Below are 15,698 nucleotides of genomic sequence, written 5' to 3'. Positions count from 1 at the left end.
ATCAGTAGGACTTTTCTGAGAAAAGCAGCAGTCAAAGAAAATTTTGACAAAGCTGCAGAGTCATATAGACTCTGAATTAACGAAAGAAACAAACACATGTACAGTTTATCCACAAAATTGGTTCACTTGGATAAAATCCACAAACTGGTTTCACTTTCAAAGATTTGTACAAAAATAACAGGGACAAAGAAATAGGCCATGCTGAACTCCTGTCGATTTTGAATAGCTGCCCTTTCATTAAGATGACATAAACGGTACAACCAGAGGAAAAATTGAACACTGACATAATGTCAAATATAGCTTTGATAAAATTCTGTCTATTGAAGTAGTTAATAATCTACCAAAGTATTAGCTTAATAAATATACTGCCGTCATCCAGAGATGTCCCAGTATTAAAGGTGCAGATAATAATATGCACTTTTGGACTCGGCATTCTGTCTCTCATCACTGCTACATAAAGCACGGTGTACTTTGGATTTCTGCAGCTCAGACAACACAGCAATGAAAGAGCAACAATCCACTTCAATAATTTTGTTTCGCTCTTCTCCAGAATGCAGTAGTTTTAAATATTTTTTTGGAAAACACCTATTTTTAATGTGACAAAAAAAATGCCAGCTTCCTACTTCCCACTTCCAGCTACTATTTCTTCTCTGAATCATTCTCTCTAACGAATCTTCCTCTTTCACATGCAAGAAGACTAGGTGGGGAGAGTGACAGCTGAATTTCCTTGATGAGGAAGCAGTGTGGTAAATAAGGGTGGAACAAAGCAAAATGCATAGACAACAAGCTTGGGGATGTTGTTTTGTTGGTTTTTGGGGTTTTTTAAACTGCTGTATAAAATACGAATCCAAAAGGAATGCAAAAAATGTGCGATTCAAATTACAAGAATATGAATTCATCTAAAGAGAGGAAAAATCTTCTCAAAGAACTATTTAAAGAATTATTATACTGCTTTGGAAAAAAGAAGGCTATGATCTTGTAGAAAATTCAGAAAAGAGAGATAAGACTTAGTGAGTTAAGACTAATATGTTCACTTCTGTAAAAGACAAAGTTAAGGCCATGATAATTCTGTGTTAGGTCCTAAATTTTAACTGTGGAGTGAATTTCTGTTTAGATGAAGGTAAATAGAATAAGAAGTACTTAAAAATTAATGGAAATAGTAGAATATCTAAGGTTGCAACAGACTTATCCTGGACTGTCCAAAATGAAGAAATAAGAAAATATTTGGGCAACTTTTCACAGAAATAATTTATAAGAACAATAAATTAATAGTAACTGCATGAAATCAAACTGTGAGCAAATTACATACAAGAATTCAGCCAAAAAATTTCAGTGAAGCACCTAGCCAGTCAGGAATTACCATTACTTACATCAGGTATTTAGAATTTCTAAATCATAAACTGCTAATTTTTTATACTCTCAGGTGTTACCCTAGCCTCTTCTAGGATTTCCTAAGAATCCCATCCAGGAAAAATCCAGGGAAAGTCTAACAAAGAATCTTAACAGTAATTATGTGGAAGCATGGAAGCAGGAAGAAAAAAGGTTTGCTTTAGGGATCTTCAGAAATTCAACAGATTTATTCCCCACAAAATTCAAAAACAGACGTGTGAGCCTCAAAAAAGTAAGGAACTGATGACTAAACCCAGGAGCACCGAAGACTACATGGAAGCTGATCCCTTTTTGGTTTCAGAAAGAAGGCAGGTACAAACATAGATACATACACAGAAAACCTAAAGATGCTTCAACCAATTTTTCTGAAATGTTTCTTCTGTGAGAGGTAAATGATGCATGAAAATGTACTCAAGACATGGAAGCTAGATGAAAAAAGGCAGAAAATCAAGTGTACATATATTTCTATATATGTGTATACACATATACAGTGGGTAAAAAGTGTAATTTTTGTTAATCATATATCACATAACTCGCATTTTTAGTTATCCTTGCATTATCCCATCTGGATTTCTAGGTTGAGCAGGGTCTTGACTTGTATTTTTATTTTGTTTTGTTTTCTAAGGAAACATTCACAGCATGGCACTCCTGATTTGGAGAACATTAAAATTTGGTGTGACATGACCAGCATTTACACTAAATTACTCAGAATGATGAAAAAATGCCATTTGACTTTGACACAAAGTGCAGCAGAGCCCCCTACTTCAGCTTCTCAGCTTCTCATGAGACCAGGCCTCCCTTGAAAAATGACATATTATGAACATGTAATTCCATTGCCTCTGAAATTACATATAATGAACAAAAGAAATAAAGATGGGGTTACTCCCCTGTAAGAGTAATACATTATGAGAAGTGATTTAGTGGCATATTCACTGTATGTCAAAACGGGAGAGAAAGGAAAGGGAATGGAAAGGGAAATTACTAAAATAGCTTCTGCCTCTTCAACTTTTTTTTTTGAGTAGACTAGGGAGAAGGAAAAAAATCCAGAGGGCAGGATGGTGGGAAGGTGAGACAAGAATAAAGCAGGTGTACAGCTCAGCTGCTAGACTCATAAAAAGATACAGGAATAAGGATGGGGAAAGCTTTACATTCCTCAGCAGTCTTGGATTGTTGGTAAGACCTGAGGTGTGGTCTCCACTTGAAAGGCCTTGCTGGCATAACCATATCATTTAGAAGTGTGAAAAAAAATCCTACCCACATCACTACACCTTACTGTAAATGTAGGTCAAGCAGCAAAATAGCCCATTCAGAGACTGGGCTTACACTTACAGTGTAGCAGTTAAGAGGTTTTGCCAATAAAAGCTGTCTTTCTGCTGTGGCAATGTGGAAAGGAGATACTATCTTTCTACAGATCTTTCCATGTCTAGGCAAACTTTTGAAAACTGGAAGCACCACTAACTACTTCCTGATGGTAAATTAGGAATATTGGTCTATCTCTGGTATTAAAAAGCCCAACTTCTACTGCCATTATCATGGCAGTTCTCAACAGTCAGCAATTAAAAGTCTTTTCTTAACAGGACTTTTGACTACACTGTGAAGAGATATATCCCAGGTCTATTTATTGCCCCATTCTCACAAGACTAATTATGTTTTGCTTTCCTCTCCTTAATTTGGCCCTAAGATTACCTCCCTCCCCCTCCCTCTCCCTCAACATCCCTCAGAAATCAGCCTGCTGCTTTCAAAGAAGCCCACAGAGGCCAGATTTTCAGGGGAGGTGACCCATCTAACTTTCTCTGGCTGCCTTTGAGGTCGTTCCAACTCCAGCGCCTCCAAGCCCAGCAGAAGTCAGGAAATGAGAGCATATGGTAAATAGTTTAACTCACACTTGTTTAGCTTTCAATTCTAGCATGATTTTTGAGTGTTTTCCATCTAGTAAGATGTCTATTAACTCAAGAGTGTCTGGTTCAAGAGAACGAATGCGGAGACAGTGGACAGATACCAGTGTGCTAAAGAAAGCAGGGTGTGTCGTACAACTTAAATACCCTGTATCTATCCAGTTTTGTGACAGATGAAACCTGAGCTCTGAAAAAAATGATCTGCTAGGGTTTAAAGCTCATCAGGTTTAAACCAAAACAAACATGATAACCAGGATTAGGTTTCTAAGAACATTCAGAACACTGAGATTGCCAGCAGCCATGTATTTACAGACTTGCAGTGTATGCCAAATAATAGGCAATGAATCCAATAATAAACAATAAAGCCTGTTGTAAAGCCACTTGCAATAGCAGCTGTTGCCTCTATTGAGAAAATGTCTTTCAAAATATTACCTTTTAATACTCCTTTTTTGTCTTGCTCCCTCTCTTATGGAGGCAGGGTGGATGCTACAAGAGAAACAGACATTAATTAGGGTGGATTAATTCTCCAAAGGAACACAGCATAAATATCTTCCTCCTTAATTTACCTGATATTGACCACATACACAGTGTAATTCCAGTTCTGGAAAGTACGGTTCAGCTGAAAAACAGGAAGACATTGATCACATGAATGGCGAGATGTTAATGGGGCTCTTTGTTGCTTAAAGCAGTGTTAGAATTTCACCCTTCTGCCCCTTGAGAAATCCCCTTCAGATTTGCAAAGCAAGGAGAACACTCACTTTTCAGTGAGGTGATTGTTATACAGCTGGTAGTGACTGATGTGGTTTTTTGTGGACAGAGGGAAACCTGTATAAGGTCATGACAGAGTGAAGAGGTGAGCGCACAGGATCCTGACCTTTTCCTTTTCTCCCTCTCTTCCTCATCTTAAATTCTCAGATACACTTTGAATAGAACAGATTCCCTGAAAAACCTACCGGCTATATTTTCACCTGAAAGTCTTCAAACTTACAATGATCTTCTTTTCAGACCTTTGTACTCTTTATTCTGAGTGTTCAACAGCTGCTCAGTTTTCCCCCAAGAGACTCCTTAGCATACTCTGTAGGGCCAAGTGACACCTTTCTAGCTTCTTTGGCTACAGCACCTTTGTACTTCACCTGGGTACTGCTGCTAAGGGAACAACCTTGGCAGGTGTGGATGACTGCAATTTTGTTTTGTAGATTATTATATATTATATTATATTATATTATATTATATTATATTATATTATATTATATTATATTATATGTTATGTTATGTTATGTTATGTTATGTTATGTTATGTTATGTTATGTTATGTTATGTTATGTTATATGTTATATATATTATATTATCTGGTTTATGGATTCCTTAGCATCTGATAGCTGAAATCTCCAGCTTCATTAAATGAAAGCCAAAGAATAGTTGCCGTATGCCATGATATAATATTTTTGCGTAAGGAGTTGATATAAAGGTTTTACAAATTGTGTGAGTGGGACTATGTGAGCTGTCAAAAAGGACAGAGAATATCTTTATTCAGATAAGACGAACTTTTTGAGGCAAGAACTTCAAGAATCCCTCACCCACAGAGGAGCTTATGTATGCTAAAATGGTCTGAAAATCCAGGGTGTACTGGAAACCTCAGCAACTGGCCTATGGCAGAAACCTTTTGAAGTAGCAAACATTGGGATAAACTGGAAAAGTTTATCACCTCACACAAATATTACCTGGTATTTCTATGATTTCTGCCACAATATAGCTTCAAAACCATATGGGGGAAAGTTTTTGTCCTGTATAGTGATGTTGGAACTCAGACATGTACCTCTTTTGGAGGACAATTCTGATTTCTCCCTACTTTCCAAAATCTCACCTACTATCTACATTTCTTAAGAAGCTAACTGGTATAGTTTCATTATAGAACATTTATCCATAGTGCTGAAGAGCCCCAGCTAGACCTGAATTTATTACTGCACAAATCAATAAACGAAAGATATTTGGCGAACACATTGAAGAGTTGTTTTTGGTAGTCTCTCTTATTTTTTTTTATTTTTCCAACTGATAACAGTGATGGGCCAGATTTATATATGTAATCACACAGGAAAGAAAACTTAACCTTACCCATTCTGCAACGACGTCATGGACTTTCGACACCGAGTTGGGGTTGGAACTTGAGACAACTATAGATATCCTGTAGAATAGCCCACCTGTCCATTAAAAACAGCATTATATTGTTAGAAACTGAGAAAATGTAGCTTTTTAATAAAGAGACTTTAGCTTAATGATTAATACAAAAATTGTGCTGAACCCCAGATATAAGGTCACCTCACACTCTTGCTGGTATTTAAAGTCTGAAATGAGTAAGCCCTGCAGGTTTGGGCCCATTCTCGCTAGTCGTGTTGATTTTGACAAGAATTCCCTACCCCTCCATATTTTCAGAGGCACTTGAAAGGTGACATGGAAACTCACAGATAACATTCATCTAAATAGTATTTTGCATACACCTCTAATATGGTGTGTAAAATCAAGATCATGACAGTGTCATCTTAATAATTTAAAAATTATTATAATTAATGAAGTCTGTAAATGCAGATAAATTCTGCTTCTAGGCATATTGTTATAATATTGTTATATGTTCCAGAATTGAATCACTGCAGATTAGAGTTTAAATATTGTGAGAGCAGATAAAACTCATCAATTAAAAGTAGCAAGGTAACTGAGGACAGAATTAGGTGTGAGAAGGGATATAGAGCTCTTGTTTCCAAAGTACAGTCTTGCTCTCAGGCCTGGCAATGGCCAGACAGTAGAGGAACCCATATTAGCTTTAGAAAATTGGCAGCTGAACAAACCATCTTTCAGTCACAAAATGTGTAACACTTGGCTTAGAGCAATTTTATATTCAGAAAACTGTTTTGAAATGGCACTGGGTAAATATAAGTTCTCTTTAAGCTCATGAGTGGGTAGGCAGCATTACAAGATTTCACATCTAATAAATAACATCAATTCATTTCATAGTTATGCTCTGTGTTAAAAGTCTGTACTTTTCAGAAGTCTTATTTTTTTTCATTAAGCTAATAATCATTCTGTAAGCTCTAGTTGGGTAAAATTTCCCAGGATGTGGGGGAGGTTTAAGAACTTCTGGATCAATTCACTTGCATGTATGTGCATTTGTGGCATTGCTCGGATTTGGGCTGTTACCAAGGCCGTGGGTCTTGACCACAGATACATGCATTTATATAATCTTATGTAAATCTTACAGAGACACTGCACAGGACAGAGCAGGACATGACAATAATTATACAGAAATCCCTTTCTGTCTCTGATTGGAAAGGAACTGCTCTATCTTTCAGAATCTAAATAGAAGACCTTTTATTCTAAGTGGAGAATATGTCATAATTTTACAACTTCATATATAATTATTTTACAAGAGCTTGAAATAAAGGCATCTGGGAAAAAATTGAAGTCAGTATTTTCCACTTTAGGTGTGCACACATTGGTTACTACTCAGTAAATGGTTGGAGTATTGTTCTTTACAATATGGAATTAGTGATATGAATATTGAGATTGGAACAAAAATTAATTTATAATAAAACACTAAAGAAGATGGTTCGCTAGATACCTTCTTTGGTAAGCTATGATTAAATTTTTGACATGAGCAGAATTAACTTTTGAGTTACTGTCTTTTTTAACTCTCCTGAAGAGGCACACAAATTTGGTACATAGTTCAGTCTGAAAATGTACTTTAGTTTATTATTACTGTGATAGCTTCAATTAAAAAAAAAAGAAGATTAAAAAAGTTAAGTCTTTGGAAGTAGAAATTTGGACTTCGGGCAAATTGAAAACACTTGCAAGATCTGTATGTCCTTTATATGTATATATCTCTGTATAAACACATATTCCATTTTAAATCCATAATGTACCTTTTATATGTGGCAATCAGATACACACAAAGTGTGCATTACATATATTCTCACAAACTCATATATAATTATATATCTAATTATAACCTTTCATAGATAATTATGTATAGTAACAAAATCACCTTAATATAGGAATATGCAAAGTATTTTAAAAATCATACACAGTAACTAAAAATTAAGCAATAGCTTCAAGATCTTCACCAGATGGTGACCCAAAGCATGTTTCAATGAAGCAAAAAAAAAAAAAAGGCAAGAACTAATTTGCATTTTTAAATACTCTCAGGAGACTGCAATGGCAGATAGGAAAAACTAAAACTTATTTATCCTTCTTCAAATTAAACAGCTGAAATCCCACCCCAAAATGTCGGGGAAAAAAAAAAAAAAAAAGAGTATAAAACTGGTGGAAAAATAGCCAAAGAAAATTAAAAAAAAAAAAAAAGAGGAAAACATAGCCTGCAAAACAATGCTCCCTACCCCCGCCACCAACTACTAATATAGAGATCAATTGAATGTGAGTGTTTTTAAAAATTCTGTTAGGAAAATTATCCAAACATTTAGCTCTGAAAAATCTTGTATTTTTGAAAGTGAAATCCTTAAAAATATGTCAGTAAAAATAATTCAAACTCTCCCAAACAATAAATTGGCATTAAATTATATAGAATACACGGAAACCAGTATATTATCCTCAGTCTCATGAGAGCTTAGAGAAGTACACAAATATTAGAAATCACACGTTAATGACATTTACTATAACTAAGATGTCACAGATTCCCGATTCTACTGTAATTATATTATTATTCAAAAATATCTTTGTATGCTAAATGGTTCTATATTTAAGGGAAGAAAGACAGCTACTTCTACATTCAGTCTACAAGCTGAATATCTAATAGATAAGATGATCTGGGTTTTTTTCTACGTCTAACTTAATGGTCTGACATACTGTAGTGGAACTCAGGTTGACACAGGCAGCCCAGCTCAGTGAAGGACTCACACAAACAAGGCAAAAGGACTGCAGCAGAGCTAATAAGTTGTTTCAGTGGTGGGTAAGAGGTGCTGTTTTGGCTTGTCCCAGATGGTAAATTGTCTGAGGAATAAACGTGGGCTGAAACTGATGACTCATGGTATGTCACAGAAGAAAGTGATGTTTGGATCTGCATGAGAGAGTGATGGATGGCTGCTGCAGCTGTTGTCAGAGTGCCTGTCAAACTGGTCTCTTTGTGCTGAATAAAATCTCTGCTATATGAAGATGGCAAAGGTACCACATCATCCATTACTGCAGTTCTTGATGACTCCAGGACAGAAGAGGGATTTGAAAAATGTCCATAATCAGCATTTTCAAAATCCAAGGCATTAGCACTAATGATAGACATTGCTTCTCTGTTCCTGCTAAATGATCCGTACACCTCCCCTTCTGAATTCCACTCCGAAAGCCTCGGTATGTTTGTTGATGTCAGAACAGCAAAATCCCTTATGTCTTTATTATTGTCCATGATTTCTTGTTCTACTGCCCAGAGAGAGTATCTTGGACTGTCCACTTGATTTTCCATGGAGTTTTGTCCTAAAACAGTTAGAATATTTCTTGGTGTTTCTGTTGTTGGCAAGTCTAACTCTTCTACATCCCACTGAGGCAGTAGGCTTGGAGAAATTGTATCAAGATGATTCTGAAAACTTTGTGGGAGTGGAGGTGTGGAATAGCTGTTAGGAGGAATGCTGTCTCTGAATTTGGAGTCTGAATGAAGAAGTTGCCTTAATTCCAAAGACACCGGGAGAAAGTCAGAACTCATTGAAGCAATGTTTTTAAAAAAAATACCTGCATCTTTTTGAACTTTACTTCTTGGTTTATCTATGGTATTTGTTATAGCATCATTCTCCAGAAGACTTTGAGAATGTGGTGTTCCATGTGCTCTTGTACTGCTTATCAAACTCTTAACTATCCAAGTAACCTCAGTCCCAGGTGTATTGATCAAAAAAGGAGCTTGGCTATCCCTTGAACAAGAAGTCTGGGTTCCTGAATGTGTTGGAAAGACAGAAACAGGCTGGTGCCTATTGCTGAGGAAGGTCATGTCAGCTTGATCACTTCCTATGTCAATTTGAATTTGCATGTGCGCACTATCTGCTGAGTTCTCAAGTGTCTGATCAAAAGGACTTACCTGTGCCCACAAAGAGGATTGAATGTAAGGTGCTTCCAGGGAAGGGAAAGGAAAATCAAAATAAAATTCACTGTTGTAAGTCACAGTTAGGCTTGTGAAGTTCATTGTTGACTGCAATTGTGATATTGACCTGCCATTACTTTCTGAAATTCTCTTTGAAATGCCTGGAGTAAATGAACTAAAGATTCGTGTTTCCAAAGTTGATACGTGACTAGAAAAATTAATTTCTTCAGCTCTGTGACCTAAAAATCTAATGGTAGATGTTTGTTCAGAGATACTGTCAGACTCAGCATATAAACTAATGGACAGCAATCTATTAGTTGGGGAAGAAAGCAATTTATTAAATGAAAGCCAGAAGTTTTCTGATGGTTCCCCAGAAAACACTTGAGGTGCTTCTTTCAAATGATGGGAAGCAGTCCAGAAATTTGCTCTTAAAGAAGGGGAAATATCTACATATTTCGTTGGAAAGTCCAAGTAATCTGAGTCCCAGGAGTCAGCAACTGGATTCATGTTCTCTGGCTCTAATATGGAAAAAGCTGACTCTCCATTTTCATTACTACCATGAAATGCATCTAAATTGTTCTCCAGTGCTCCATTTCTGAGGGTCTCACTTGGATTTTGAAAGTATAATGAATGCTGTAAATAATGAGACCAGTAATTACTACTAGATATAAATATGCTGTCACTTTTCAAATATGTGTCAGTCAACAGCTGTTGATAAACAGGCAGGGTTGTTACAACATACTTCAATGCTGAGCTTGTCCAGCCTGGTTCTACCAGAAATGCTGAAAATATTAATAGTTCTCTACTGTGTTCTTGGACTGAATTCGTCAGTTGGCTTTCAGGCGTAAGTTTTGTGTATGTTTTTTTCATGTTCTGAAAAACACTTGTTGGTTTTGCATGTAGAATCTCCACGGAGGCTAAATTTATAATGCCTCCTGCGTGATGTTCCTTAATGTGCACAGATTTTCTAAACTGAAATGTGCTGTTTGCTGCTGGTGTAGAAAACCTTTTCCTGTCAGCAGTGCCTTCCATCATTTCCAGGTAAAAATTTTCAGGTGCCAAATCTAGCAAATCTAACCTACTTTTTTGGAATGGTGGTTTCTCATCTGTAGGTGATACAGAAAAGCTAGAACAAAAATTATGTCTGTCTTCCTGAATGTCAGAGTTGATGTGATGATGAAGTACGGGCTCATTCCACCAGTTCACAGGCTCCAAGACATTGCTTGTACGCATGAAATTGTTTGTGTCGCTGTTGGAGGAGGAAATCCATGGAGTTTCTTTTGTGTGTTCGTAAGCAGTGCTGCTGCTGCTGCTAGCGGGAGAGCGGAACGCTGGCTCAGAGTAAGAGTGACGAAGCCTGCTTGCCAAAGTCCTTGCTAGCTCTGCATTAGCATTTCTGCTGTGAAGAAAAGGAACCGCTGCATTCACAGGCGGCTCTGTAACTGCATCTGCTGCACCAGAACTACCATGGGATGGACTTCTAGAATAATTCAAAATATTTTCATTTGGCAACTGATTCAACTGATTATCTAGGTTGATGTTTTCTGTAAAAGCAGACAATGTTTTGTTGGTGGTCTCCTCAGAAGAAGTTGGTGCGGACAAAGTTGGAAAGAACAAGCTGTGTGGGTTTTTTCTCTCTGGGTTATCATCTGCTGAATTTTTACTGAAACGCAGAGGCCTTTGCTTCACTGGCCAAATAATTGGGGTTGAGATAATTCCTATTGTTTTGATCCCTTCTATCTTAGATTCTTGCTGCCACTGTGGTCGTGAATGGGAAAATTCAGGTGAATTTCTCTTCATTCTGAAGATAACTGTAGCAGGAAGTCTGAATTCCTGCAGGTCTGTGTGTAGCAAGCCACATAGTTAATGGATCAAAGAAAATATATGTAACCTAACTCTCTGTTCTTGGCTGTCTGTTCTTGTCTAAAAATCAACTTAACAAGCATGGAAAATGATACCCCTTAGCTGAGAGAAAGTTAAATTTTCTTCTACCATAAGTGAACCTGGCTTATTTTCATAATCTTTCTACTTTGTCTTGGGACTTTCAAAGCTAGAGAAAGACTTAATTGTCCATTTTTAAATTCATATTAATATTAATAAGATTTATTTCATTCTGTCATTAAAAAAAATCAGAGTTAACTGCTCATGATGAACATTTGTGAGTGGCTCCACAAAAAGGAAGCAAACGCTACTTGGAAGAAATTTTCAATATTTTCTTTTTACTTCTACTGCTTATTAAAACCAAACCGTCTGGATTCAGACAAATTCTTTCACATTATGTACTGTACTGCCTGATTGCCAGTGTACAATAAATGATCTGCCAAAAGTAAAAAATACTCCAGGAGTTTTAAATCCTACAGTAACAACTGATGGACTGGGGGAAAAAAACACCCAACCAAAAACCAAGCCACTAACCCCCACCCAGATTCTAATTTATTTCTGTGGAGTACACTGAAAAAATAAATCTTAAAAAAAATATACATTTGAGCATGTGATGAAATTGGCAAAATCTGTCTTTAACAACCAACTTTAACAAACTAATAAATATTTTAGCAGCACTTCACAAAATGATGCTCAGTCTTTAGGAGACAGTGATATCACAGGATTTGAGAAAGCCTCAAAAGAAATCCTGGCTTTATTCCTGTGCTAATAATAGGCTCATTTACTACCTTATTTTTTCCCTTAATCTTTCTAAATGAAAAGTAAACGATATCTGATACTGTCAACATTTTCCCTAGTAAAGTTCGATCCAGCTCTTCTTTAAGTCAGTGGAAAGATTTTCTGTTGACTCAGTGGAAGTGGCTTTGCTCCACAGGAACGGTTCCACTTGGCTCCTGCGCCTGAGGAGCGGCGAGGACCTAGTGAGGAGCAATCCAAGCATACTACCACCCTGGCTGCACAAGTGGGAGCTACACAACATCTGAAAATCTCCAGCCTTGAAATACCTCAACAGCATGGTTCTTTTCAGACCCTTGCCAAAAATCCCTCTCCCCTCCCATTGTTCTTTGCATTGTTAAATGCAGTGGATGACACAAAGTTAGTCCCTTTCACAGAACAGCCAGGTAAACACGAAGCAAATAAACACTGAGTTTGGGTCTGTTCTCATTTGCACCGTTCTGACATAGTCCAGAGATTTAGTCCTGATTCATTCAGTGTAAATGAGATCAGAACTGAGACATGACCCTTGACATTATGATGGTAGGAAAAACACACCTTAAAATACAACAAATTTGCTTTAGACACAGTACAAGGAAAAATGTAACACAGGATTTCTTACCATTGTTTGGCTTATCGTTTCTATTAGTATCGGGCATGTTAGTGGTGACAGTGGGTGGTGTAGGAGTAGTAGCATTTACAGTAGCTGGTAATAAAGATGAGAAAGAGGTGAACTTGAATGAAATATGAATGTTAATAAGGTAAGACAAAATGGGAACAATGCATGACAATGTAAAATGAAACCATCTACACACAATGCCGTAAATGTTAAAAAAACACATTACTTTTTCTGTACAAAGCGATGCATACATATGAACTGAGGCCCCAGTCCTGCAATCCTCACTTGCACTGACTTCAGTGGGAATTTTGCCAGTGTAAATTTTGCAGGATCAGTCCTGCACTCCTTTCATAAACTCAAAATCCTCTCATGAGAGCCGTGGTTGTGTGAAGACCAGAAAAAGAAGTTCTAAGATGCGTGCACTTAGAATGCTGCTTGTGAATAGAATCTTTGTCCCTCCTCAAAGACTGAATATGACAAACGAATGAGAAACTAAAACACTCATGTAAGGATTCAATTAACTCCACTGAACTCAAAACAATGAAGAGAATCGAAATCAGACTTGGAACAGGTGAAGTAAAATATCTATTTTGAAAGCTTTATGTAGAAGCTCAGCTGTACTGTTCCCACTGACACCAATAGGAGTCACTCCACAAAATCCTAAAGAGCTGGCTGAACACTTTTCAAAATTTGAAGGAGGAGCCAAAACTCCAAATTTCCCCCACAATGGGCTGGGAGGGTTTATGTGCTAGAAGAATTCAAAGATCATGCCACTAAATTTTCAAATAATGGTTTGGAAAATAATTTAGTTTTGTTCAGTAACTCCCAGGGAATGCAAATTCATTCACTGATAGATTTTTCCCTGAAAACCCATATTTAAAATCTGAAGGTTGGTATGGTAAAATCTCCCAGTGTTACATGGCTTTGGAAGATTTTGACCATGAATCAACTTAGAAAGGTTAAGAAGTTACATTTTGGACAAGAAATAGCATTTTTTATGTTTTGCTAGGTTGATTTATCTAACCTTTTGAATCCACAAGTCACAAACCTGTCACAGCTTCAGGAACACATTCATGTTCAGGTTTCAGTGAGACAAGAAAATTAGGGAAAGAGAAGGAAAAGCTGTACACAAACAGATTTTAACTGGGAAAGGGAGCATATAAGGTGACACCTCGAAATATAAAAAAAAGCTCTTCCATGAAACTTTAGAGCTATATTGTCTGAGGAATAATTTAAAAGGCTTCTTAGAGATTGTGTCCTCCAGCCAATGCTGCTGAAGGAGGCATCTAATGAACAAAAATATTGCATAAAGTATATACTGCATATTGCATAATGAGCATAACGGAGAAATCAGTTCTTTCATCAGACATAGCTGACATAAGCTGGCATCCACAAACTATTTTACTGTTGTTATTGCACAACACTCAACAAACAAAGGAATCCAAACTGGCCTCTCAGTTTAGACAAAGTCTGTGGTATTGACAGAAATGGACAGACAGACATATTTTTATGATTTTCATTATTATGACTGTAATTAAGATGGTGCTAAGGTTTATCAGGGATAAACCTGATTGGCATCTTATTCCAAAGTGACAAACTGAACACAAGGGACACTTTACCAAACACTTTTTAGAGAAGGAAAGAGTATTACCTTTGTGAAAATACTCCTAGTCTATACTGAAGTCTTTACAGACGGTCTAAGAAATTAAGAAGGCAAGTTTGAAAGGCAGCATCTTTTATGAGAGGCGCTATCTATTACTAGACAAGTCAATTAAGCTGGGACAAAGGATGAGGCTTTGAGAAAAGCAGGCTTGTTTAGCTGAAAGTGTGTTCATTTCTGCAGCCATATTAGTTTATGTTATGAAAGATATTCTCTCCCTTTCATACTAAGCCATTTTAATGAAGGAAAATACTCAGAGATCTTCTGAAAGAATGGACTAAGTTATTTATACAGTTGTACCCTTTACATACAAAAAGACCAATATTGAATAATTGTGGATGCCTCATTTACCCAAACTATTTGAGTAGTAATATTTAGATCATACTGTACTTTGTGAATATGATGCCTTAAAATTACTGTTTGAAATCTGAGTATGGTCATTAATAGCATTTCTCTTTCCCTATGGAGACCAGTACAATAAGCTCCAAGAACCTGAACCAAATTTATCTCAGGAAAATCTGAGAAAAGTACACTGAAAGCTGTCATAGGTCTCTTACTGGGTTTCCAAGTAGAGTGCATTTTCCCTTTTATTTTTAAACTAAATCAAATTTACTTATAAATACTGGTTTTGAAAGGTTTCTGAGACTTCTTGTTCTCATTTTATATTTTTTCTCTCCTGTCTCTTTCTTCCACCATTCAGCTGGAAAGGGGTTACAAAACTGGATATTTTTAGTGCAGTTGCTGCTGTAATTAAAGTTTAGTATATCATGCCAACACATTGTAAGGCCTGTGTTCATGAAGACATTGTGTAAGTGTGTTGATGTTGCTCTTGTCAAACACTTTTTATGGAACTTCAGCATCTGAGCAGAACAGTAAGAATTAACCATCCTTGCATGCCCACTGATTCATGTGACATGGAAATCTGTAGGGTTCCACCCATTCCTTGCATTCAACTGAGCTGACCTTTAAAAACACCTAATGAATTTTTACATGTGGTGATTTTTACATTATTAATCCATCACTAAGTGCCCTAGCATGTGTTTCTTTCTCTAAAAGCTGATTCATTTTGCAGTTCGGTGGTAATTATTTTACCTGATAATCTCAAAGTATCTAGCCTCAAAATACTTTATTGAAGAAAAAAAATTAATAAAAGCTAGTTCTTTTATTTACATCTGCTCATTTTTTTTTACAGATTTACCTACTACTTATACTGGTTAATATTTTACTCTGAAAATGTGCAGGAGGGAAAGAGGTGGAGAAAGAAATGAAAGCAGTCAGTTAATTCAGTTTTGATATAATGAAGGCTATTTGGAAAATGTATTATCAAGGGACTGATCACATTTTTTCCACATACTGTACGTAGAGGACACCCACATACTTGATGAGACTAAAGAATTCCTTTCCTTGCTATTTTTT

At 36.6% G+C, this 15,698-nt stretch overlaps 1 protein-coding gene across 3 annotated transcripts in view; it reads right to left on the bottom strand.

Moving 5' to 3' along the window:
* ADGRG6 (adhesion G protein-coupled receptor G6) overlaps positions 1–15,698 on the bottom strand; it is a 110,411-nt gene that overhangs the window by 41,104 nt on the left and 53,609 nt on the right. For all 3 annotated transcript variants that reach the window (XM_005518445.3, XM_014263578.2, XM_014263579.2), the window contains exons 6-9: positions 12,626–12,709; positions 5,397–5,482; positions 3,851–3,903; positions 3,717–3,770 (exon numbers count right to left, since the gene is read on the bottom strand). In XM_005518445.3, the coding sequence (XP_005518502.1) occupies positions 3,717–3,770; positions 3,851–3,903; positions 5,397–5,482; positions 12,626–12,709 (277 nt within the window). The remainder of the gene's footprint in view (positions 1–3,716; positions 3,771–3,850; positions 3,904–5,396; positions 5,483–12,625; positions 12,710–15,698) is intronic.

Source organism: Pseudopodoces humilis, chromosome 3 (genome assembly GCF_049639895.1).
Source record: "Pseudopodoces humilis isolate 2021_Gansu_Grassland_sample_001 chromosome 3, ASM4963989v1, whole genome shotgun sequence".
NCBI classification, from domain to species: domain Eukaryota; kingdom Metazoa; phylum Chordata; class Aves; order Passeriformes; family Paridae; genus Pseudopodoces; species Pseudopodoces humilis.
Note: the sequence above shows the minus strand (reverse complement) of the source record. Positions and strands in the feature narration are given on the sequence as shown.